The following is a 23,525-nucleotide window of genomic DNA, read 5'->3' as shown; positions in this document are numbered from 1 at the left end:
CTAGTAAACTTTTAAATCAAATCATCAACCAAATGTTCACATGAGCGTTCGTCTAGTTATTACATGGGTAGATACAAAACAAGTCCTTATTACTCAACTGGTTCGGTCTTGCTCAACAAACTAAACACGCATGCACTCTGACTTCCAAAGTCCAAACCTTGCCAAAACATAAAACAAGCTTGAGATCCATCCATGGACTAAACCCTACTACCTACAACACTAAAGTCTCAACGGCGGTCTCGACGACGGACCACGGCAGCTCGTCACCGGCGCTGCGGGCGGCGTTGGGCACGGAGCAGTCCGTGCGGATCTGGCCCTGGTTGCCAGTGAGCACGTTGATCTGCCCCATTTTCACCATGGACTTGACGAACTGGTCGAAGAAGGCGGCTTGGTCGACGGCGAACCTAGTGACCATGGGCTTGGTCTTGGCGTCGGTGTGCAGGTCCTGGTCGGAGGTGAAGAGGCCCTGCCGGTTGAGCAGGTCGACGTAGAACTTGTTGTCGAACACGTCCGGCGTGCGGATGTCGTTGGCGGTGAAGTTGTCCACCTTGAGCCGCGGGCAAGTGAGCTTGAGGTGGCCGGCGAAAAACTTGTCCATGGTGGGGTCGTCCTTGGGGAACAGCCGCTCCTCGAAGGAGCCGCAGTGCGCGATCCCCAGCGTGTGCGCGCCGGAGAGCGCCACCAGGTCGTCGGCGTTGAGGCCAATCTTGGCGAGGAAGCTGAGGAGCACAGGGACCTTGGAGGTCGGCGGCGGGAGCGCGCCCAAGATGGTGTCCAGGGACGCGGGGGCAAGCCCATCGCGGCGGCCTAGCGGGACGGCGTACCTTGGCCCGCCAGCTAGCTGGACGGAGTCGCGGGCGGCGAGCGCGGCGATGTCGGCGCACGATACGACGGGCCCGCCGCACGCCTTCTGGAGGAGCGCGCGGATGGCGTTGATGGCCTTGAACGCCGACGGACGCAGCGTGACGTTCGGGGGAGACACCTTCTCGCTGTCGACGCCGTTGGTCCTGTCAAGGAGCACGGAGCCATCGCAGCCCTGCACGAAGCAGTCGTGGAAGTGGATGCGGAGGAGCGCGGCGGCGAGGCCGACGTCCTTGCGGATGGCGTCCTTGAGGAAGGCGAAGACGATGGCCTCCGCCTGCGGGCACCTGGCGCGGTAGAACTCGAACGACAGGCCCTTGGCCAGCGGCGGCGGACACGGAGCTCAACACCAGAGCTGCTGCGACGAGGAGCAGGAGACGAGCAGCCGAGGGAGAGGAAGCCATCGTGATCTAGCTAGCTTGCCAGGTCTCTCTGTGAGTTGTAGGATCGATGTGTCTGTGAGTGTGCTGAGCTTTGGAGGTGTGCGTGTGGTTTTATAGGCACCCGCGCATGCATGCGACCTCCATGGAGCTCGGTCCTACTGGTGACTCGTGTGCATGCACCTACACCGGTGGAACCGAGGCTGGAAACTACCGCGCGCGGTGCTCCATCTGATCGACTCGAATATTTGAAAGGAGGGAAATGATTGGTCGACGATCGACTCCGAGTCATGGGTACACATGCATCCGGAGAAATTCAAAGCGTATCTAAGGCCAGATGAACCAAGCAGGCAACACTGTGGCAGCATATTCAATCCTCAACTTGTTGGGGGCATCAACCAAGGCGTAACGATCGAGCGCCTGCTAGTGGGAGTGGTTAACTAACCTTGTACTACCACTAGTAGTTTATAGAAGATGAAGTAGCTTTCGGCTTTGACAAGTCAGGGGACGGTGTTCATTATGTTTTAAATTGCTTACCACATGTGTCACTTGTGATGTTGTTGATTACTGGTCATATCATCTCAGGGGGTGTGATGGGTACACATGCATGATGCATCCTACGTGTAATTTCATGGAAGCTGTCCTACAGGCTAATGTGGCGGCTTTTAATCCATCCCCGCCCCCTCAGTTTCAGGGGTATGGCACTCCTCCCCCCAATCTAATGATGCCATGCATGTCAGTAACCATTATTCCGTGAAAATATGCGTGTAAGTGTAGCATTACTCGGAGAATGAAATTGCTCCACTTATGGGTAAGTTTCACGGAAGCTGTCCTACGGATTGATGTGGCGGCTTCTAATACATCCCCGCCCCCCTCAATTTTCAGGGGTATGGCACTCCTCCCCTCAATCTAATGATGCCATGCATGTCAGTAACCATTATTCCGTGAAAATCTGCGTGTAAGTGTAGCATTGCTCGGAGAACGAAATTGCTCCACTTACAGGTGAGTTTCACGGAAGTTGTCCTACGAACTGATGTGGCGGCTTCTAATCCATCCCCGCCCCCTCAGTTTCAGGGGTATGGCACTCCTTCCCCCGACCTAATGATGCCATGCATGTCTGTAACTATTATTCCGTGAAAATCTGTGTGTAAGTGTAGCATTGCTCTCCGGAGAAATCCAAAGCGTATCTAAGGCCGGATGAACCAAGCAGGAAACACTGTGGCAGCAAAAAATAAAATTTAAATTCAGTAATAACCCAAAGACTCATAAATAGAGGTTATTTTGCATGTAAGCCAATGCGCAAAAACCAAATTGACCACACCAAACACCCCCGTGAAACCCGCACAAAACTATCCTACACTAAACTCGCATTGCAAGAGCTTTATATTTTACTCTCCTACTTGCGCTAATCATGCATACACCTTCCCTCTCCCGTTACCAAAATATCCACCATGCATCGTCATGATTCGTCTTAGCAATGGGGCCTGGGCGGCTTTACTAAACTAATTCGCTACACATGCTTAAAAGCAGGCCGGCGGCTAGTTTATATTCTTCTTAATGGCCAGTACTTGTGCTTGCCACAAGATCGGGTTCAGGTTCATGCACTCAACAAATAATGAACAAACAGTATTATCCATGATTCAATTTTGTTTTTTAGCCCTGCTTACCCTTGCATGAGGGGACACATCAGCCCAAGTTGAGACCAACCAACTATCTATCCATGGCAAATTCGGGAGCTCCTAGTTGCCGCTTTAAAGCAGGCAATAGCGCAAAAGCTAATTCTCTCATGTTGCGGCTCCTACACCGCCCTCACCTTACAACACCTAGATGCGGGCTGGCCAATAATGAAGGTGTTGAAAATATGCTTTAGAGGCAATAATTTTTAAGTATTATTTATTTCCAAGTTTGTAATTATAGTTTATATTCTATGCTATAACTGCTATGGTTCACGAATACGCGATTCGGAGGAAAATTCATAGGCATGTGTAGAGTTATAGACAGTAAAACAAGATTCATAGTCTTGCCTCTAGGACTAGCTCAACTGTTGATTGATGATTCTATTTTCTTGATCATGCTCATGATGTTTATGCCGGCAACATATGAGAGCACGATGTTGCCAAAACGCTTGTGTTGAATTGACCCAAGTTGTTTTTAATACTTAGAGATTACATCGTCTGAAGTCTAATTTCCATAACATGAGAGTTAAAGTATTTATGATTCCTTATACCATGAGAGTATCAAGTCACTCCATGCCAGACGATGCACTTTGGGGTTGTTCCAACATCATCCATAACAGGGTGATCATAATGGAACCTTACGGGTTCATCAAAAACATAGGACGAGGGACTAGATAGCTCGAGACTAGCATTTGCTAGTCCAACAATGAAGAGATATTCTTACGTCCTCTCGGTGTGATGGCATCTATCATCGTCTAGCCAGACAAAGTGTGAATTGATCACGGGGATGCCGGAACACGAGAACGAGAAAAAGGAACAAAACCGATAATGAGAAAGACCAGTATAGTGAGCATGTGTTTATCTCACGGGGATACCGATATATCTCACATCGGGTTTTGTAATGTATGGCAAAGAAAAAGGAATAACATATGATAACCAAAGGTTTGCTTGAATATCAATCATGTGAGTATAGGGGTCAATATGGATGTCCATGGTTTTGCTATTGATCAATGAAGAAAAAGGTATTTTTGTTCATGTCTATATTTCATCGAACCTTTAGGGTTAGACACTTAAGGGATTACGATTTGTTGAGTTCTATAGGAGTTAGGAATATGAGAAATATTACCGAAAAGAGTTTCGGAAATAAAAAATAGTTCGGAGATAAAAGCGTTTCGGGGTTACCAAAAGTGTTTCGGAAAATACCGTTTAACACCGAATATGTGGAAAATGTTCAAAAGGACCTAATATAAATACAGGAGCTTTCCGGAGATTACCGGGAGCCCCGAGGCCTTATTTAGGCCCCTGTATTATGCTAAAGGCCTATAAGGCAGCGGGGGATCTAATGGGCCTAAGAAGCCCAAAAGGGGTGGCACCCCCTTATCTTGTTGGACAAGCTAGAGGGGGAGGGGATGAATTGGAGTTAGAGGGGGACTCCCCCTCCTTTGACCCACGCGCCATGGGGAGGAGCCCTCCCCAAGTCAGCACCCCCTCCTGTACACCTATATATAGTTGATGGGGCGCGTCCCTTGAGACACACAAGTCCCTTGATTCCGAGAACCCCCTCTCTCTCGAACTAGACTTGTATTAAGTTTCTATAGTCCTCATAATAGAGATGCTTCGTGTGGTTCTCTTCTCCTCCTCTAGTTCTCCGACGACGCAAAGCTCTAGATAGCAAAGTGTTGCTGGATCGTGAATCCTGTACTCGTGCAATCCATAGAGAGGTCGTGCTTTCGATCTTTTTTTTGAGGGATCGTTTGTGGGCGTTTTGAGAATTCAAGAATGATCTACACCGACTCTTGTTGAGTTGCAACTCGAAGTTGGTAACAATTCGATCTAACCTTGTGTTCATCTTCATAGTGACCCTGGGATATTCATAGTAGGCGATTCTTTTTTGTTTTTCTACTACCTTTCCCAACAGGAGGTAACAAAGCTACCACCGCGAGGGGCGGTCCATATTTTTTGGTTCTGTGCAGGGTGGTTTCGACGGGTTTTGGTTTTTTGGCTATCGTTTTTATCGGTTTCCAGTCTTTTTTATTCGGGGTTTCCCATGTTTTTTTCATTTTTCTCCTCTCTATTCTCTTAATTCGTTTTATTCTTAATTTTTTGTTTGTTTTTCTAATTTTAGTTTTTATGAGTTTCTAGGAAAATATAAATATTTTTATTATATGAAGTACATTTCTTATCACACGATAATCATTTTTGATACATGATGAACATCTTTAGATTACACAATGATTGTATCCTGAATATATGATGTATATTTTTTAGAACATGATGTATATTTTTTAATTACATGATGAATATTTCTTTGAAATACTTGATGAATAATTTTTAATTGCATGATGAATTTTTTAATACACGATGAACATTTGTTAATACAAGTTGGACAATTTTGGATTACACGATGATTATTTTCTGAAAGACATGACAAAATTTTTCTAGAGAATGATTAACATTTTTTTATTACACTATGATCTTTCTAAAAATATACGATGAAGAGTTGGTAATACATGATGAAGCCTTTTTTTTTGGAAATACATGATGAGTATTTTTGGAAATACAAAATGTACCTAACCTGCACCAAGCTATCGATCACACCACAAGTTAGTTGTTTTCCATACTCGGGCATTTGGTTGGGGTTATCTTTGGTTGGGGGATGCTAACGATCCGTAAATTGGCTTCTTTTTATGAGTTATAGGCGGTGCCAGCATCTAGCTTGGTAAGAGCAAGTACAATAATGGGTTATAAGCCTGCATACATGACATTTCTGCCTATGTGGAGGAGAGACATAAAAAAAGGAAGGAGTTGATTCTTATGCAAGAGTCCACCTTTATGTGTGCTTCTAGGTAAAAACATTTAATGAGAGAAAAGAGATAGAGAGAAGTGAAAAAAGGTTGTAACCTTTTAGCCATCCTTATAGTCAGCCTTATTGTCTCAGTAACTAATAATGCTAATTTTTGATGACATGGCACATTTATATAGCCAGCACCTAGCTATACTATTAACCATGTTCTAAAGGCGAGGCACAGACGCACCCGACAATATGGTAACCCCGCCTCCAGTAAAAGAAAGAATGGTCCAGCTACTAACATTAACATGTATATTTCCCTTTACTATAAAAAACCCAAAATATATTTTTAATTTAATAAATTGAGAATCTCTACTCTTATAAAAAACCGAGTTGGTGATGATGGTGTGCCTGCCATCTTGCAAGATAGACCGTTTGATCTATATCTGACGGATAGAAAGCAAACTATGACAATTTTGCAAAAAGATACCCGCACCTCTCTCCACATTTGCAGATAAGGCCTTCCCTTGTTCATCCTTATCTTCCACAACCTCATTGTTGAGCAATTAAAAAAGGAAACCTCTGGAACAATCTGGCATGGTGGCCGCATGGGTTTTTACACTCCTCCTCACCCTATCTCTTCTCTTTCTCGAGATATCATTAGTTTTTACACATGGGATTACTTCCGCATGGATCAATCACAACATGTGTTTTATAAAAAAAATGCATCTTGACGCTCCGTGCAATGCACGGGCATCTTGCTAGTATTATCAAAAATGAGTTTGAGAATATTGTAATTATCTATAAAGAAATGAAAAAGGTCCATATGCATGAATATAAATATTTGTATATTTGGAACGAAATGTCCATCACATATTCAAAAGATGTCCTTGCATATATGAAAAACAAATCATGTATTTGAAAAACAGAGTATATACATATATTATGGGGCGGAGGGAGTATTTTATATAATTCAAAACATATTTAGGGTATTTTCCATAAAATAGTATGTTAGGGAATAAACTTGAAAAATAAGCCCTAAAAAGATAAAAAAAAGTAATAAAACATGAAACTAAAAAATACAAAAAGATAAAAGTAAAAAAAAGCAAAGCAAAGCAGAATGGCAAAAAAACTATTGACCCTTGTTGGGCCAGACCATAGACGGGAATCTGTGGGCAACAAAGCTTCGGTAGGGGGTACAACAAAGGAGTCCCTTTGCCTGCAAAAAAACAAAAAAACAAAAAAAGAGCTCCTATTTGAGCCTGGTCACAGAATGTTAGGGAAATGAACAAAATGCAGCGATTGGGCTGCCCATATTGGCTTTTGTGTTGTAGCCAGTCGTGGCGATTTTCCTTACGTACGTTCTGTTTTCTAGCCAGTTTTCTCCAGTAAAAAACAACTACAGTACAAAATGTTCTAATTATCTACAAAAATTATTCTAATAAACCACAGCAGAAATATTAAAATTTAAAAAATGCACAGAAATGAAAAAATTCTCATGAAAACTAAAAATATTCACCAACTGTAATAAAGTGTTTTCAAAATTAAATCTGTTTGTGATTTTAAATGTCCATATTTTCAATCGATATTAGAAAAATCTTATTGTTTTCTGAAAGAAAATGGAATTTTAAAAACTGTCCTTCAAAATATTCTCAAATTTTGAAAATTATATTTTAATAATCTTATAAAATACTCCGGTGAAAAGAATAAATGAGAAATCAATAAACAAGAAAGAATCGATAAAAAGTAAACATCAAAGGAAATCTTCAACCTAACAGAAAGGAAGCCAGCATCACAAGTCGGTGCATTTCCCCGTCCCTTTTTAATGTGACTATGGCTCAAATAGAATTTGTCGAACAACAAATACATAGAGCCTTGTCAATGCCCATGCCCAAGTTCATGATATCATTTTCTCTTTGAAGAGAAGAAAGAAAGGCGATCTCGCCTACCGTCACGGAACGCTTATTCCGCCGTCGCCCTCCGGTGGTTCCCCTCCGCCGACGACCTCAGTCGTGTCGTCGGAGGTGAGGGGGGGGGGGGGGGGGGGTGGGGGGGGGGGGGTCGTCGGGTCCACGTGTGTGGAGAGATTTAGACCAAAGTAGCTTAGTTTTAGGTTGTTCATCGTTTTGACTTCGCGACAGCGATGGCGACGCTCAATAAAGTTTCTTCAGATCCAACTCCGATGAGGCGATCGGTCTTATGGTTGGGGATTGGTTTGGAATCCAGTCTATTCAAGTAAGGATGGTGCGGTGATGGTGACATCCCCATGATGGACTTGTGTCCTCGAACTTCGTCATTGTGACGGTGTTTGCTACAGCGCCGGCGCGGAGCTTAGGAGATAGTTTAGGAGTGAATGCAGATTATAGCCTGCATCGGCAACACTAGGCTCCTTGGCTGCATCCATATCCTTCAACAGGTTCTGACCTCGGGTGATCGGAGCGGTCGCGGTTGGGCTCCTCTTCAGGTTCCGCTCTCACTGCAGGACTTGCTGTCATTGATCTTAAAGGTCTTAAACACGTCCGAGTAGTTCATTTTCGTATCTAGCCAACTTGACGGCTGACCGTCACAGTTTTTGTTGTGCTGTATAACGACACGGTCTTTCGATGAACAATTTCTTTTAATTTCTAGTACACAAGAACATATGTTTTATAAGATGAACAATTTTGGATTACATGATGAATGTTTTCTGAAATACATGATGAACATTTTTAATATATGATAAATATTATTGGATTACACACTTGATTTTCTAAATAAATAAATAAATTTTCAATTGCATGATGAACAATTTTTCATTCGCAACGAAACATTTGTAATCATTGTAGTTCCTCCTCAGCCGTGCTACTTCGTTCAAAAAAAAATTACATTCAAAGGAAAGGATGCTGCTTTTTTTTTTTGCATGGAAAAAGGGATGCTGCTACTTTGTCTGTTTGCTGCATGGATGAAAACATTGTACAACCCCGGTTTACGTTACACAGAAGGGAGTAGTAATTTTCAGGTACACGCTATGTATGCATGTTGACCGGGTAAGAAAATCAAAGACGCCTTAGCCGTGTTGTTGCACGTACCGACCGACGCGGTTAAGCTAGCGAACACGGCCAAGATGTTGAATGTTATTACAAGCTAGCTTTTTTTGCGGGAAAATTAGTAGTACAAGCTAGCTAGGTGTATATGTCACTTTCAATCACAAGACAACGTACAAGAGAGCTAATGTGCGGCACGTACGTGTACATACTAGTATGTGAGAAAGCATAGCCAAAACGGACACAGCTTCAGTGACTTCATGAAGCTAAGTCTTATCGTAACTTAGCCCCCTCTACCAGCCATCCATTCAAGATCCGACGGATCAGATTGATCTATATTTTGAATAATTTTTTTTAAAGTGTTCAAATTTTTTTTGAAAAAATTCCAATAAATCATAAGTGTTTCGTTTAGTATTCTGTGAAAGTCTCAACCCATTTGGATGTATGGTTTGTGATTAAATAACTTTTCAAGCTCAAATAAATAAAAAATGTGTATTCACAAACTATACATCCAAATGGATTGAAATTTTCACAGAATACTAAACGAAATATTTATGATTTATTGGATTTTTTTTTTCAAATTTTCTGAACACTTTTAAGAAAATTATTCAGAATATGGGTCAATCTGATTCGTCGGATGTTGAATGGATGATTGGTAGAGGGGGCTAAGTTACGGTGAGACTTCGCTTCACGAAGTCACTGAAGCTGTGTCCAGCCAAAACCAGTAGTACTAGTCAACTAAAAAAGAAACTGAAACGAGTGGTGCATGCTCAAAAAGTATCGGAAAACGCGTACCTAGGTGTTGTGTTGCCTACTCGTGAAGGAAGCTCGGGCGTTTGCCTCCGTGCACAAGGCTATAACACTATACTAGTGGTTGGGGCGCGCCCCGGGCGCGCCTCTTGAGGCGTTCTGGTGCACACTAATCATGCTGGTATACTTGTTTATGTTTTGAAAGTGCATATAAACAACATTGATTAGAAGTATGATGCATGGAACACAATTGCATCAGAATAGTGTTCATTCATCCAACAGAGCAAGCATAGTAATTTCATAGAAGCTAACAGGTTCATATTAACATAAAAGGGTCGGTCTTAGAAGGTGTTTGATCGACATTAGTGCCACTTCTCCAAATACCATAAGAATTACGTTTCTTATGGCAATACTGAAGTTGTGTCTATTACCACTAACTAACGAAGTGCCATTACAATACTCATCTATGACCAATATATAAGGAAATAAATTTGCCAATTGTCAAGCACACTGAACCTTTAGATACTTAATCGGTATACAATAAAAGAAAGAGCTGGGTTCTAAATCACATTCTATTTTGATAATTGATGGAATAATTGTCAAGCACACTAAATTACTGAGTCCTTTCTAGATTAACAGGTTTAAAACAAAAAGATTTACAGTCTTATCCCATATGCATAATGGTTCTTAAGAGCCACACTACAATCCAAATAGATTTTTCTTTCTTGACAGAGATCATGCTACTATAGAGGAGAACAAAATATAGCTCAATAGAACCGAGAAATGAAGCAAAGACAATCAGTATAGGACTAACGGCATAATTTGCATTACCTCCCTCGTTGTAGAGACAAAGCGGCATGGTGATAGTGTTGTACGATTGAGATGCCTACACGCCACAAGATAAGCCTGATGAAATTCTGAATTGCAAAAAAGTTACAGATGATTCAAACAAGCAAGGAAAACATATTAGAAAAATAACAAAACAAAAACCAAGTATCCAATGTTAAAAATAGAGTGCCTAGGTAACACTAAAAGGATATATGAGACATGTGAACAACGAGTTAGATTAGCCTAATAGAACACATATGTAACCTTAGCAAGAAAAAATATGACTATACGAAAGTTAAAAAGTATGATGACTAACTACGAAAACTCGCTTATGTGCTCGGGCTTGCCTGATCCTGAAGTGTGTAGTAGACATTAGTAGAAAATTTGGCCTGACTACCTGAATGCTATTTCCAAAATGGTAACAGTACTGTTTTGCAAGCTATTCTGTTTTATATCTACAAGTGTACATGAGAGAACCGATTACTTCGGTTCTATTAGGTACAAACTTCTTTCTTCTCTTCAGAGAATAGAAATGCTTACTGGTGAGCGAAATCATGATCACCTTCAGATTTTTATAAAAGTACACAAGAGCACCACAAAAAATATTTATATTCTTCACAACAGATAAAAGTACCCAGAGTTCTGATTCACACTGGTAGCCAACAAACTAACAAGTTAATCAGATTTTCTAACTATAATTCGACAAACACCTTATCCCCATAAAATTCTATGTAGCTCTCCAAGTTATAATAAGTAACAACAAATGTTTCATCATCACCATGCTTCTGCAAGAACCTGTGCAGACCCTTGTTAGACTTGCTATTAAAAAAATAGAGCGAAAACCAAAGGGACCTATAATGTATCCTCAAACCTGTCCAAACCCTTCAGCTTGAACATTACTGAAATACATGCATAAAAAATCAAATAGACATACTTCTAGCAGAAAATTAGTAGGATCTAATCTGATAATCAAATATAAATTCTTCACACACAAAACGACAATATGAGTTGTTTAGCATGGGTTAATTTGGCACTATCATGACAGTACAATAGAGATAAGCAAACCTATTTATCTTCTTCAGCCATTGATTAAGGTTGTCAAAGATAATTTCACAGCTAACTTGCAACCATGCAAATACACGTCATACAAATGACAATTGAATTAAATCTGCTACATGTAGACACAGAAAGTGCCTGCCAAACATCTAAACAGCCATAGCTCGAAGGCTAGGTCAGGGAATAGAAAAGGAAAGGGAAATCAAGAGCTCACCAAAGGACACGGCCGTGGAAGCAATAAACAACACCAGAAAACCAGTAGTTTGGTCAAAAACATTGGGAGAAATAATAAGTAGGCCTCATGCGAGAGCTAAACTCCTACCATCATGGTAAGACTATGAAGAATTTAGTACAGAAGTCTGAATGTGGCCTCCTATAAAATACTTTCTAGATAGTTATATTGTACTAAGATGCTAAATCAGGAAGAAAAAACATGTTTCAATGAAAAAACACTCTTCACGTTGATCTTTATAGAACAGACATACTGGATATATATACATCAAAATATAACTCCAGTATAGTCAGGGATGGCATGGACATATGCAGTGCTTCCTGTAGTATTTACCTTGAAACGGGTTTAGTTTCAAAAGAATAAATTATGTGCTTCAATCCTGGTTAGGGTGAGAAGGTCACCTGGCCGTGCGCAAGTGCCACGGGAACCTAGCAACAACGAAAAACAGATTAAGGTGAGGACACCTGGTTCCTCACCAGTGAGAATGATTGCAATATTACGTCCGATGTTTGCGTCGTGATTAATTGTGCCGCGTAGGACTGGGAGTCCACCGATGCTCGTTCCCAGCCCGCAAGCTGACCCCAAACGTATCAACCACCCCCTTGCTGTAGATCCATTCTGTGAACACAGAAAACACTAATTAATTCAACTCCAACTTCACAAGAACTCAACCAGAACACAGTCTTTTTTCAGAAAACAAGCCAAAACTTGATGCAGCAGTTGTGTGTGCACCTGCCATTGCATGGATCAGTTGTAACTGACACCCACTGGTCTCTGGATTTCCTTGCCTTACAAGGGCAAGTTTGAGCATACATACTGAATCAATTAATCCGGACGACGGCTGCCGTCACATCCTTCGGCGAGACTCCACCACCGGGCATTGGAAGTAAAACCAAGACACAGTCGGTGACACTTGGGTACACCGACAGGAAAATTAGTGAGGCATATTATGAAATTAAAGCACGTCAATAAATGAGTGTGTGCACATGTATAAGAGGATGTCATCATATACTGAGAGCACCGGGCATATTGTGTTAGCTAGCTATAATTAATAGAGAGAAGTGTCCTCTCTTATGTTCGTGCTTGGTCGACGCTGCGTACTATACATACATATAGAGAGGACTAGACACGCTAGCTAGCTAGTAAGCAAACGAAGGAAACAGAAGATCGTCACGAACATATATGCATACATAGAGAAGTGATATCGACCACTTCTCCTTCTCTGAGAGATTGGTCGAACAACAAGTTCTCATATATCTATCCGACACTACCGGCTACATATACAAATATAATCTCCTAACATACGGACTCATGGTCCACATAGTATTCTCCGTCTTCAGCGATCACGTGGTCAAGAAAGAATGCCACCAATTCCTCTTGAATTGCTCGCATGTGAGCTGGTGCTAGGAGTTCATCCCGCTTCCGAAACATCTAATTTGAAGAAGGGGGTCAATACATATATATATGAATGAATGAAACTCAACACAAATGATGGTAATAAAATAAAATTGTGAATGTTGTTATTTACCCACTTCATATTGTTCATCAGAGTAGCCCCGCTCACAGGTCGTGTGGCGGATGGACTCGCAAACGTAGTATCCACAGAAATCATTCCCTTGTTCCTGCCACAACCACTTTACAAGAAATAGAGGTCAATCAAACTGATAAGCAAGAATGCCAAATGGTATTGATGAAACTAGTGCTTGAATCAATAGGAGATGCGCGGAACATGCTACTATAGTACTTACTTTCGGGTGTCTAAATTGCAGCTTCTTCGGGAGTCCCGGAGCTTTTTTGGTGAATTTTTTCCAAACCCTGCCAGACAAAGAAAAGAATTACTTGATATATCAGGAAATGAACAAAGTTGCTGATATGGTGGATAATGATCGATTTAACTTACTTCTCGAGCATTTGAGTCATTTCCGCATAGTCCTGGGGATCGTTTCGTCTTGAGTCTAAGACGGTTACTAATCCCTGCTCAAGCTTAATCTCTAGGAGAATATAGTAGAAACTGCACACGCATGCATGACTCATCAATTACATTACTATAACCTTGACTAATATATAAGGGAAACTGAATACGCACAAGACAGTAACACTCACTTGAAGTTGTAAGGAAAGAGTATTATATCTTTGTTTTCATTTATTACCAACGATCGTAGCAAGTTGGCCTCAGTATCTGCGACATGAAATTTAACCTGAGTTGCATCTATGATATTTGTGTTAATGAACCCAATATCACCGATTTGTGTTTTCTTCAATTTGACGATCTTCAATCTGCATAATATAGTGAGGATAATTATAAATACATGCAATGAAAGAGCTGAGCTATATATAGAGACTTAATGACAGAAGTAGTACTACTTACAGACAATAGCAGGTGGCCGTTGCTTTATCGAGTGCCAATTGATTGAAAAACTGAAAGAACTCCTCAAATGGAATAGGCAACAGATCAATTCCAACGAGGTCATGCTCCTTTTTAACTCTCACATACAAAGTACTCCTCCCCCAGACTCTCTGCAGATTTTCAAGTACCAATCATGCAATCTTCGCATCATCGTTGATAGAGATCTTTCATCTTTGACGAGAGGCTTCCTGTACTCGTATCTTTGTATCTACACCTCCATGAAATCATAATGTACATCGTCGGGCAGGTAATCTCCAAAATTGCTATAACCGGGCACCATCTGCGGATCATTAGCGACGATGTCGCTAGGCACCTTGAGCGGGGGGCACGATTGCTTCGCTTGTTCGCCGAGCTGGGCAATTTGTTTCCCAGCTCATCGTTCTTTCAGCCTTTGATCACTGACAGTACTTCCCGACCGCTCTGCTTCGGCAAATTCCTTTCCAATAATGCGCTCATAGTTTCCTTTCGGCGAAGACTTGGGTGGTTTTGTCAGGACAGCCAGAGTGCGCTTCGCTTTCACCGGATCTACCTTCTCCTCCGGAGGTGGATGTTTCTTTGCTTTCACCCCTTCAAAGAAGTTCCTCACTTCTTCTTGCGCGATCTCGGCGTTCTCCTCCGGGGTCCTCTCGTATGGTAACTTCTCTGGAGTCTTCAGAGAAGGAACGAATCTGTATGTCCTCCCACCTCTGGCTGTACTGCTAGACGCCGCCAGAGCAGACAGAGCGGTTGTCTTCTTTACTTGCTTACGAGGCGGAGGAGAAGGACTACGATGCGCCGGAGCAGCCGGAGCGGCGGCAGGTCTCTTCTGCCCTTGCTGACGAGGCGGAGAAGGAGGAGGCTGGCTGCTCGGGCGCGCCGACGCAGGCGGAGAAGGAGGCGGAGTACGCCGGAGAAGGAGCCGGCCGAGTGCCCTGATCGTCACTCGCCGGAGGAGGAGGCGGTGCAGGAGGCGGAGTGCCCTGACTCGCCGGAGGAGGAGGAGGAGGAGGCAGAGGCGTCCAGTTCGGAAGGTTGATGAGCTCCTTCCGCCATAGGCATGGAGTCTTCAGAGCAGAACCCAACTGAGTCTCCCCTTCACCGGTAGGGTGGTCAAGCTGGAGGTCCTTAAATCCCTCCGTTATTTCATCCACCATCACCCTAGCATATCCTTCTGGAATCGGCCGGCAGTGAAAAGTTGCGCCGGGTTCAGTAGGAAAAACAGAGCCAACAACCGCCTTGACTTTCATATTAACCCATTGCGTCATAAGGTGGCAATTTTGAGACTCCGTGATAGCATCCATGGGATAGCTGGCAGGAGCCGTCAAGACATGCTCCGGCTGAAGCAGCTCGGTGGAAGCCACGCTGCTTCTCCGCTGAGATGGTGGGGTAGCTTCGGGGGAAGCTTCGGTAGTTCATTTGCTGCAATTTGCTTCTCGTTCCTCTATCGCTTGTACCCTAGCGTGCAGCGCCTGCAGTTGGGTCTGCTCCACTTTCTTCCTCCTCTCGTGGCATTTGTACCCCCTGCGTCCGGAAACCCAGCCTTCCACGGAATGGAGCCTGGCGTGCCTCGTGTCCGTCCAGGGTGCTCAGGATTACCGAGGGCCATTGTGAGCTCGTCGTTCTCTCTGTCTGGAACGAACGTCCCTTGCTGCGCTGCTTCGATATAGTGCTTAAGCCTCTTGACTGGTATTTCCATTTGCTCGTTCGTCCAAATGCACTTCCCTGATACAGGGTCAAAGGTTCCGCCAGCCCCGAAGAACCAAGTCCGACAACGATCTGGCCAGTTAATTGTCTCTGGTTCGATCCCTTTATCAACCAGATCATTCTCAATCTTGGCCCACTTAGGCCGGGCTGCGAGGTAGCCACCTGACCCCGTGCGATGGTGATGCTTCTTCTTCGCAGCATTTTGCTTGTTTGTCGCCGACATCTTCTTACTCTTTTCCGATGTCTTGTGGGCCACAAATGCGGGCCAGTGATCTCTGAACTTCTCATATCTGCCCTTGAATTCTGGTTTCTCTTTATTTTCAACAAACTTATTCAGCTCTTTCTTCCACCTCCTGAATAGTTCTGCCATCCTCTTAAGAGCAAAAGACTTGATTAATTGCTCTTTAACTAGCTTCTCCGGATCATCCTCTGGCGGTAGGGTGAAATTTGACTTTAGCTCCGTCCAAAGATCATTTTTCTGCATATCATTGACATAAGACACCTCAGGGTCTTCTGTAGCCGGCTTTAACCATTGCTGGATGCTGATCGGGATCTTGTCCCTAACCAAAACCCCGCACTGAGCAACAAATGCGCTCTTTGTCCGGAGGGGTTCAATCGGTTGGCCGTCGGGCGCGATTGCTATGATCTCAAACTTTTCATCCGAGCTCAACTTTCTCTTCGGGCCTCGTCTCTTTACCGAAGTTGTGCTCGATCCGGAGGGCTAGAAAAAAGAACAAAGACTTAAATTAATATGTGTACATACCAAAACAATGAATGCATCAATTAGCTAGTCAGCAGAAGCTTAACTAATATATATACCTGGCCGGACTCGGTTCGGTCACCGGAGACGTCATCACGGTCTCCTTCTTGCATCGGCATTGTGTCACCGGAGCCGTCCTCACGGTCTCCTTCTTGCACCGGCATTAGGTCACCGGAGCCATCATAATCATAGCCAGCTGCTTCCAGACCATCGGTGTCGTTGAGAAACAACGAGCAGACGGCATCACTTCCTCGTGCGATTATGTCCCCCAACAACTCTTCTTGTACTTCATCTCGGGTGTGTCCATAGTTTCTTCAAATATTTACAACATGGCAATTATTATTCAAACATGACAGATGGATATATTAGTGGCAAACGTAGAACTAATATTAATTAGTGGCCTCGACGCTGCTTCTCTAGGGTTTGGGGTGGCCTCGACGCTGCTTCTCTAGGGTTTGGGGTGGCCTCGACAACGCTTCAAGGATAAAAAAAGAAGAGGAAGAAGAAAAAAAAGAGGAGAAGAAAGAATAGAGGAGTAAGAACTCCTCTATTCTTTCTTATCCTCTTTTTTTCTTCTTATTCCTCTTTTTTTTATCGGGAACGAGGGTCGTCGAGGGTCACCGAGCGGTAGAGGAAACCCTAAATAGCAAGTATCGTGGGTGTGAGATACATGTGGCCGTCGGTGTCGGACACTACATCCACGTCCCACAAGTGACGCGGGTCGACGCCCGCGTCACTTGTGGGACGTGGATGTACTGTCCGACACCGACGGCCACATGTATCTCACACCGACGATACTTGCTATTTAAGGTTTCCTCTACCGCTCGGCGACCCTGGACGACCCTCGTTCCCGATAAAAAAAAGAGGAAGAAGAAGAAAAAAAGAGGAGAAGAAAGAATAGAGGAGAATATCTCCTCTATTCTTTCTTCTCCTCTTTTTTTTCTTCTCCCTCTTCTTTTTTTATCCTCTTCTTCCTCTCATGTTCGACCCCCCTCGTGTTGAAGTTATCGGGAGGGGGTATATCGACCCCACCCCACGTGTTGAAGTTATCAGGAGTTTATATCGACACGACATACGTAAATGCGGGAAAATAATATTATCGGGGAGGGGGTATATATATCGCCCCCCCTCGTGTTGAAGTTATCGGGAGTTTATATCGACACGACATACATACATGGGAAAATAATATTATCGGGGAGGGGGTATATCGACCCCCCCTCGTGTTGAAGTTATCGGGAGGGGGTATATCGACCTCCCCCCACGTGTCGAAGAAAAAAAAGAAGAAAAAAAAGAGGAGAAGAAGAAAGGAATAGAGGAGAAAAGAGAAACTAGAATATATATATTCTATTTTTCTCTTCTTCTCCTCTATTCCTTTCTTCTTCTACTCTTCTTTTTTTCTTTTTTCTTCTTCTTATTTATTTCTCCTCGTCTTCCTCTCCCCTCTTCTTCTCCTTTCTTCCTCTTCTTATTTCCTTTTTCCTCTCATTCTTTTTCTTCTTCTTCCTTCTTAAAAATACATGAAGTAGTATTGCTTATTTTTTTTAAATAATGTTCAAATAGAAATTTTAGAAAAAAAGTAAAGGTTTTGTCTAATTCATTTTTCATATGAATATGCAAACATTTGCATATTTACAATAATTAGTATCACCAAAAAAATCTATGAATAGAAAAAAATACTATTTTTTTCTGTTAATCTATCTTTTGCATACATATACACACATACATATATTATACATATACATATAATCAGGAAAAAAATATATGAATTTGCAAAAAAAAACAGGGGGGAAGAGGGGGGCGGTGCCGGCCCTGACCAAAGCGAGAGGCGACGGCGGTGCGGGGCGGCGACGGCGAGGCAGAGGCGGGGCGGCGACGGTGTCGGGGTGGCGACGCGGGGCGGCGATGGTGTAGGGGCGCGACGGCGTCGGGGCGGCGCGGGGAGGTGACCGCGACGGCACGGGGTGGCGCGCGGCGACGGAGTCGGGGCGGCGTGGGGTGGCGACGGCGTCTGGGCGGCGCGGATGGCGTCGGAGGCAGGGGCGATGACGGCGACGGCGAGGCGTAGAGGGGCAGCCTGGCGGCGTCGGGCGGGGGAAGACGAACTGAATGGAAATTTTCACGAGTGCTAGTTATATAGACGAAGCATTGGTTCCGGTTCGTGGCACCAACCGGGACCAATGCCACCTTTAGTCCCAGTTGGTGCCACCAACCGAGACCAAAGGCCTCTTTTCAGCAGCCCAAAGGGCGGGAAGCGGCGGCCTTTGGTCCCGGTTGGTGGCACCAACCGGGACTAAAGGGGGGCATTGGTCACGGTTTGTGCCACGAACCGTGACCAATGCCCACTTTAGTCCCGGTTGGTGCCATCAACCGGGACCAAAGGCCTGCGCCTGCCAAAGCCGCGGTGCGGTGGGATGTTTAGTCCCACCTCGCTAGCTGAGGAGCGGCCGCACCTGTTTATAAGCGCTGCCCCGCCCTCTCCATCGAACTCCTCAGAACTACAGGCCTTTGGGCCTAATCTCACACCGCTATGCCTGTGGGCCTGCTGGGCCTTCTGCGGGCCTGAATCCTGATCCATGGATGGGCTTCTAGTCGTATTCAGGCCGTAGTGGCCCAATAGGTGGCATTTTTTTACTATTTGTTTTTTCATTTCTACTTAGAACTAAATACTTATAGTTTTTTAGTGATTTTTTTCTTTTAGGTCACAAAAATTATAAACTTTCTGTTAGTGCCATTAGTTTTAAAATTTGAATAGTTTAAATTTGAATTTTTAAAAATTTGTGTGAATCACTAGTTTATGAATAACTTTACTGTAAAAATTTATTTTTGAGTCATTCTTTTTCCTGCTATTTAATATTACTGTGTTTTATCATTATACTCAATTTGGTAATTTTAGTTAGTCATAAAAAATATTATAGGCATTTTTTTGTTTTTTGCTATTTATTTTTTCATTTCTACTTAGAACAAAATACTTATAGTTTTTTAGTGATTTCTTTTTTCTTTTAGGTCACAAAAATTATAAAATTTCTGCATTATTTATTTTCTTTTGTTTTTTGCTTTATTTTTTAATTCTTTTTTGCTTTTAGTTTTAGAAAAATTATAAACTTTCTGTTAGTGCCATTAGTTTTCAAATTTGAAAACACTTTTTTAGTTTTTTTAGTTTTCTTTGTTGTTTTATTTATTTTATTTTGTTTCTACTTACAACAAAATACTTATTGTTGCTATTTTTATTTTTTTTAGTTTTTTTGTTTCGTTTTCTGTATTATTTTTTTGCTTTATTTTTTAATTCTTTTTGCTTTTAGGTCAGCAAAATTATAAACTTTCTGTTAGTGCCATTAGTTTTAGAAAAATTATAAACTTTCTGTTAGTGCCATTAGTTTTCAAATTTGAATTCTTTGAAATTTGTGTGAATCACAAGTTTGTGATTAACTTTACTAAAAAAATGAACAAAGATGCACCTATAGAGAAAATTCGACCTAAATTCATAGTTTTTCAAATGAACTCTGAAAAAGTTGGCATAGCATACTCGTGTGTTACAAAATTGGCATGGTATCATCATAATAGTTGCGGGAGAAAGTCTTCACTTTTTCTTCGCTTGTGTCATTTGCTTATTGCGCCGTAATCATGGATAATCTTCATCGTTTATCAGGATGCTTGGGTCAGCCTTGACATTGAAGGGAGGAATTTCATGAAACTTTTCATAATCTTCCGACATGTCTGTCTTGCCCTTCACTCCCAGGATATACCTTTTTCCTGAAAGAACTATGTGGCGCTTTGGCTCATCGTATGATGTATTCACTTCCTTATCTTTTCTTTTTCTCGGTTTGGTAGACATGTGCTTCACATAGATAACCGGTGCCACATCATTGACTAGAACGAACGGTTCGTCAGTGTACCCAAGATTTTTCAGATCCACTGTTGTCATTCCGTACTGTGGGTCTACCTGTACCCCGCCGCCTGACAGATTGACCCATTTGGACTTAAACAAAGGGACCTTAAAATCATGTCCATAGTCAAGTTCCCATATGTCCACTATTTAACAATAATATGTGTCCTTTTCGCTCTCGGTTGCTGCATCAAAGCGGACACCACTGTTTTGGTTGGTGCTCTTTTGATCTTGGGCGATCGTGTAAAATGTATTCCCATTTATCTCGTATCCTTTGTAAGTCAATACAGTCAAAGATGGTCCCCTGGACAACAAGTACAACTCATCACAAACAGTGTTGTCATCTCTGAGACGTGTTTCCAACCAACTGCTGAAAGTCCTAATGTGTTCACATGTAATCCAGTCGTCGCACTACTCCGGGTGTTTGGAGCGCAGACTGTTCTTGTGTTCATCGACATACGGGGTCACCAAGGTAGAGTTCTGTAGAACTGTGTAGTGTGCTTGAGACCAAGAATATCCGTCCCTACATATTATTGAGTCACTTCCAAGAGTGCCTTTTCCAGTCAGTCTCCCCTCATACCGCGATTTAGGGAGACCTATCTTCTTAAGGCCAGGAATGAAGTCAACACAAAACCCGATAACATCCTCTGTTTGATGGCCCATGGAGATGCTTCCTTTAGGCCTAGCGCGGTTAATGACATATTTCTTTAGGACTCCCATGAACCTCTCAAAGGGGAACATATTGTGTAGAAATACGGGCCCCAGGATGACAATCTCGTCAACTAGATTAACTAGGACGTGCGTCATGATATTGAAGAAGGATGGTGGAAACACCAGCTCGAAACTGACAAGACATTGCGCCACATCACTCCTTAGCCTTGGTACGATTTCTGGATCGATCACCTTCTGAGAGATTGCATTGAGGAATGCACATAGCTTCACAATGGCTAATCGGACGTTTTTCGGTAGAAGCCCCCTCAATGCAACCGGAAGCAATTGCGTCATAATCACGTGGCAGTCATGAGACTTTAGGTTCTGAAACTTTTTCTCTGGCATATTTATTATTCCCTTTATATCCGACGAGAAGCCAGTCGTGACCTTCATACTAAGCAGGCATTCAAAAAAGATTTCTTTCTCTTCTTTCGTAAGAGCGTAGCTGGCAGGACCTTTATACTGCTTCGGAGGCATGCCGTCTTTTTCGTGCAAACGTTGCAGGTCCTCCCGTGCCTCAGGTGTATCTTTTTCCTTCCCATACACGCCCAAGAAGCCTAGCAGGTTCACGCAAAGGTTCTTCGTCACGTGCATCACGTCGATTGAAGAGCAGACCTCTAGGTCTTTCCAGTAGGGTAGGTCCCAAAATATAGATTTCTTCTTCCACATGGGTGCGTGTCCCTCAGCGTCATTCGGAACAGCTAGTCTGCCGGGACCCTCTCCAAAGATTATGTGTAAATCATTGACCATAGCAAGTACGTGATCACCGGTACGCATGGCGGGCTTCTTCCGATGATCTGCCTCGCCTTTGAAATTCTTGCCTTTCTTTCGACATTGATGGTTGGTCGGAAGAAATCGACGATGGCCCAGGTACACATTCTTCCTGCATTTGTTCAGGTATATACTTTCAGTGTCATCTAAACAGTGCGTGCATGCGTGGTATCCTTTGTTTGTCTGTCCTGAAAGATTACTGAGAGCGGGCCAATCGTTGATGGTCACAAACAGCAACGCCTTTAGGTTAAATTCCTCCTGTCTGTGCTCATCCCACGTATGTACACCGTTTCCATTCCACAGCTGTAAAAGTTCTTCAACTAATGGCCTTAGGTACACATCAATGTCGTTGCCGGGTTGCTTAGGGCCTTGGATGAGAACTAGCATCATAATGAACTTCCGCTTCATGCACATCCAAGGAGGAAGGTTATACATACATAGAGTCACGGGGCCAGGTGCTGTGATTGCTGCTCTGCTCCGCGAAAGGATTAATGCCATCCGCGCTTAAAGCAAACCATACATTCCTTGGGTCCTTTGCAAACTCATCCCAGTACTTTCTCTCAATTTTTCTCCACTGCGACCCGTCAGCGGGTGCTCTCAACTTCCCGTCTTTCTTCCGGTCCTCACTGTGCCATCGCATCAACTTGGCATGCTCTTCGTTTCTGAACAGACGTTTCAACCATGGTATTATAGGAGCATACCACATCACCTTCGCAGGAACCCTCTTCCTGGGGAGCTCGCCGTCAACATCACCAGGGTCATCTCGTCTGATCTTATACCGCAATGCACCGCATACCGGGCATGCGTTCATATCGTTTTATGCACCGCGGTAGAGGATGCAGTCATTAGGGCATGCATGTATCTTCTCCACCTCCAATCCTAGAGGGCATACGACCTTCTTTGCTGTGTATGTACTGTCGGGCAATTCGTTATCCTTTGGAAGCTTCTTCTTCAATATTTTCAGTAGCTTCTCAAATCCTTTGTCAGCCACAGCATTCTCTGCCTTCCACTGTAGCAATTCCAGTACGGTACTGAGCTTTGTGTTGCCATCTTCGCAATTGGGGTACAACCTTTTTTTGTGATCCTCTAACATGCGATCGAACTTCAGCTTCTCCTTTTGACTTTCGCATTGCCTCCTTGCATCGACAATGACCTGGCTGAGATCATCATCATCGGGCACATTGTCTGGTTCCTCTTGATCTTTAGCAGCTTCACCTGTTGCAGCATCATTGGGCACATCGTCTGGTTCCTCTTGATCTTCACCAGCTCCCCCCGTTGCAGCATCACCATATTCAGGGGGCACATAGTTGTCATCGTACTCTTCTTCTTCGCGGTCTTCCATCATAATCCCTATTTCTCCGTGCCTCGTCCAAACATTATAGTGTGGCATGAAACCCTTGTAAAGCAGGTGGGAGTGAAGGATTTTCCGGTTAGAGTAAGACCTCGTATTCCCACATTCAGTGCATGGACAACACATAAAACCATTCTGCTTGTTTGCCTCAGCCGCATCGAGAAACTCATGCACGCCCTCAATGTACTCGGAGGTGTGTCTGTCACCGTACATCCATTGCCGGTTCATCTGCGTGCATTATATATAATTAAGTGTCCAAATTAATAGAAGTTCATCATCACATTAAAACCAAAGTACATACATAGTTCTCATCTAACAACATATAGCTCTCCAGAGCATCTAATTAATTAAACCATACATTAAAA

The 23,525-nt window shown here is 43.3% G+C and overlaps 1 protein-coding gene across 1 annotated transcript; it reads right to left on the bottom strand.

The window, feature by feature from the left end:
* Nucleotides 1-70: 70 nt before the first annotated feature.
* On the bottom strand, nucleotides 71-1,345 carry LOC125527827 (cationic peroxidase SPC4). Its single transcript, XM_048692336.2, is given in 2 exon segments — nucleotides 71-1,193; nucleotides 1,195-1,345. Coding segments are annotated over 2 exon segments (1,053 nt in total). The 5' UTR covers nucleotides 1,266-1,345; the 3' UTR covers nucleotides 71-211.
* Nucleotides 1,346-23,525: the final 22,180 nt, after the last annotated feature.

Source organism: Triticum urartu, chromosome 3A, assembly GCF_056163025.1.
Source record: "Triticum urartu cultivar PI428250 chromosome 3A, HENAU_Tu73, whole genome shotgun sequence".
Lineage (NCBI taxonomy): Eukaryota > Viridiplantae > Streptophyta > Magnoliopsida > Poales > Poaceae > Triticum > Triticum urartu.
The sequence above is the reverse complement of the archived record's forward strand: the minus strand, read 5'-3'. Positions and strand labels throughout refer to the sequence as shown.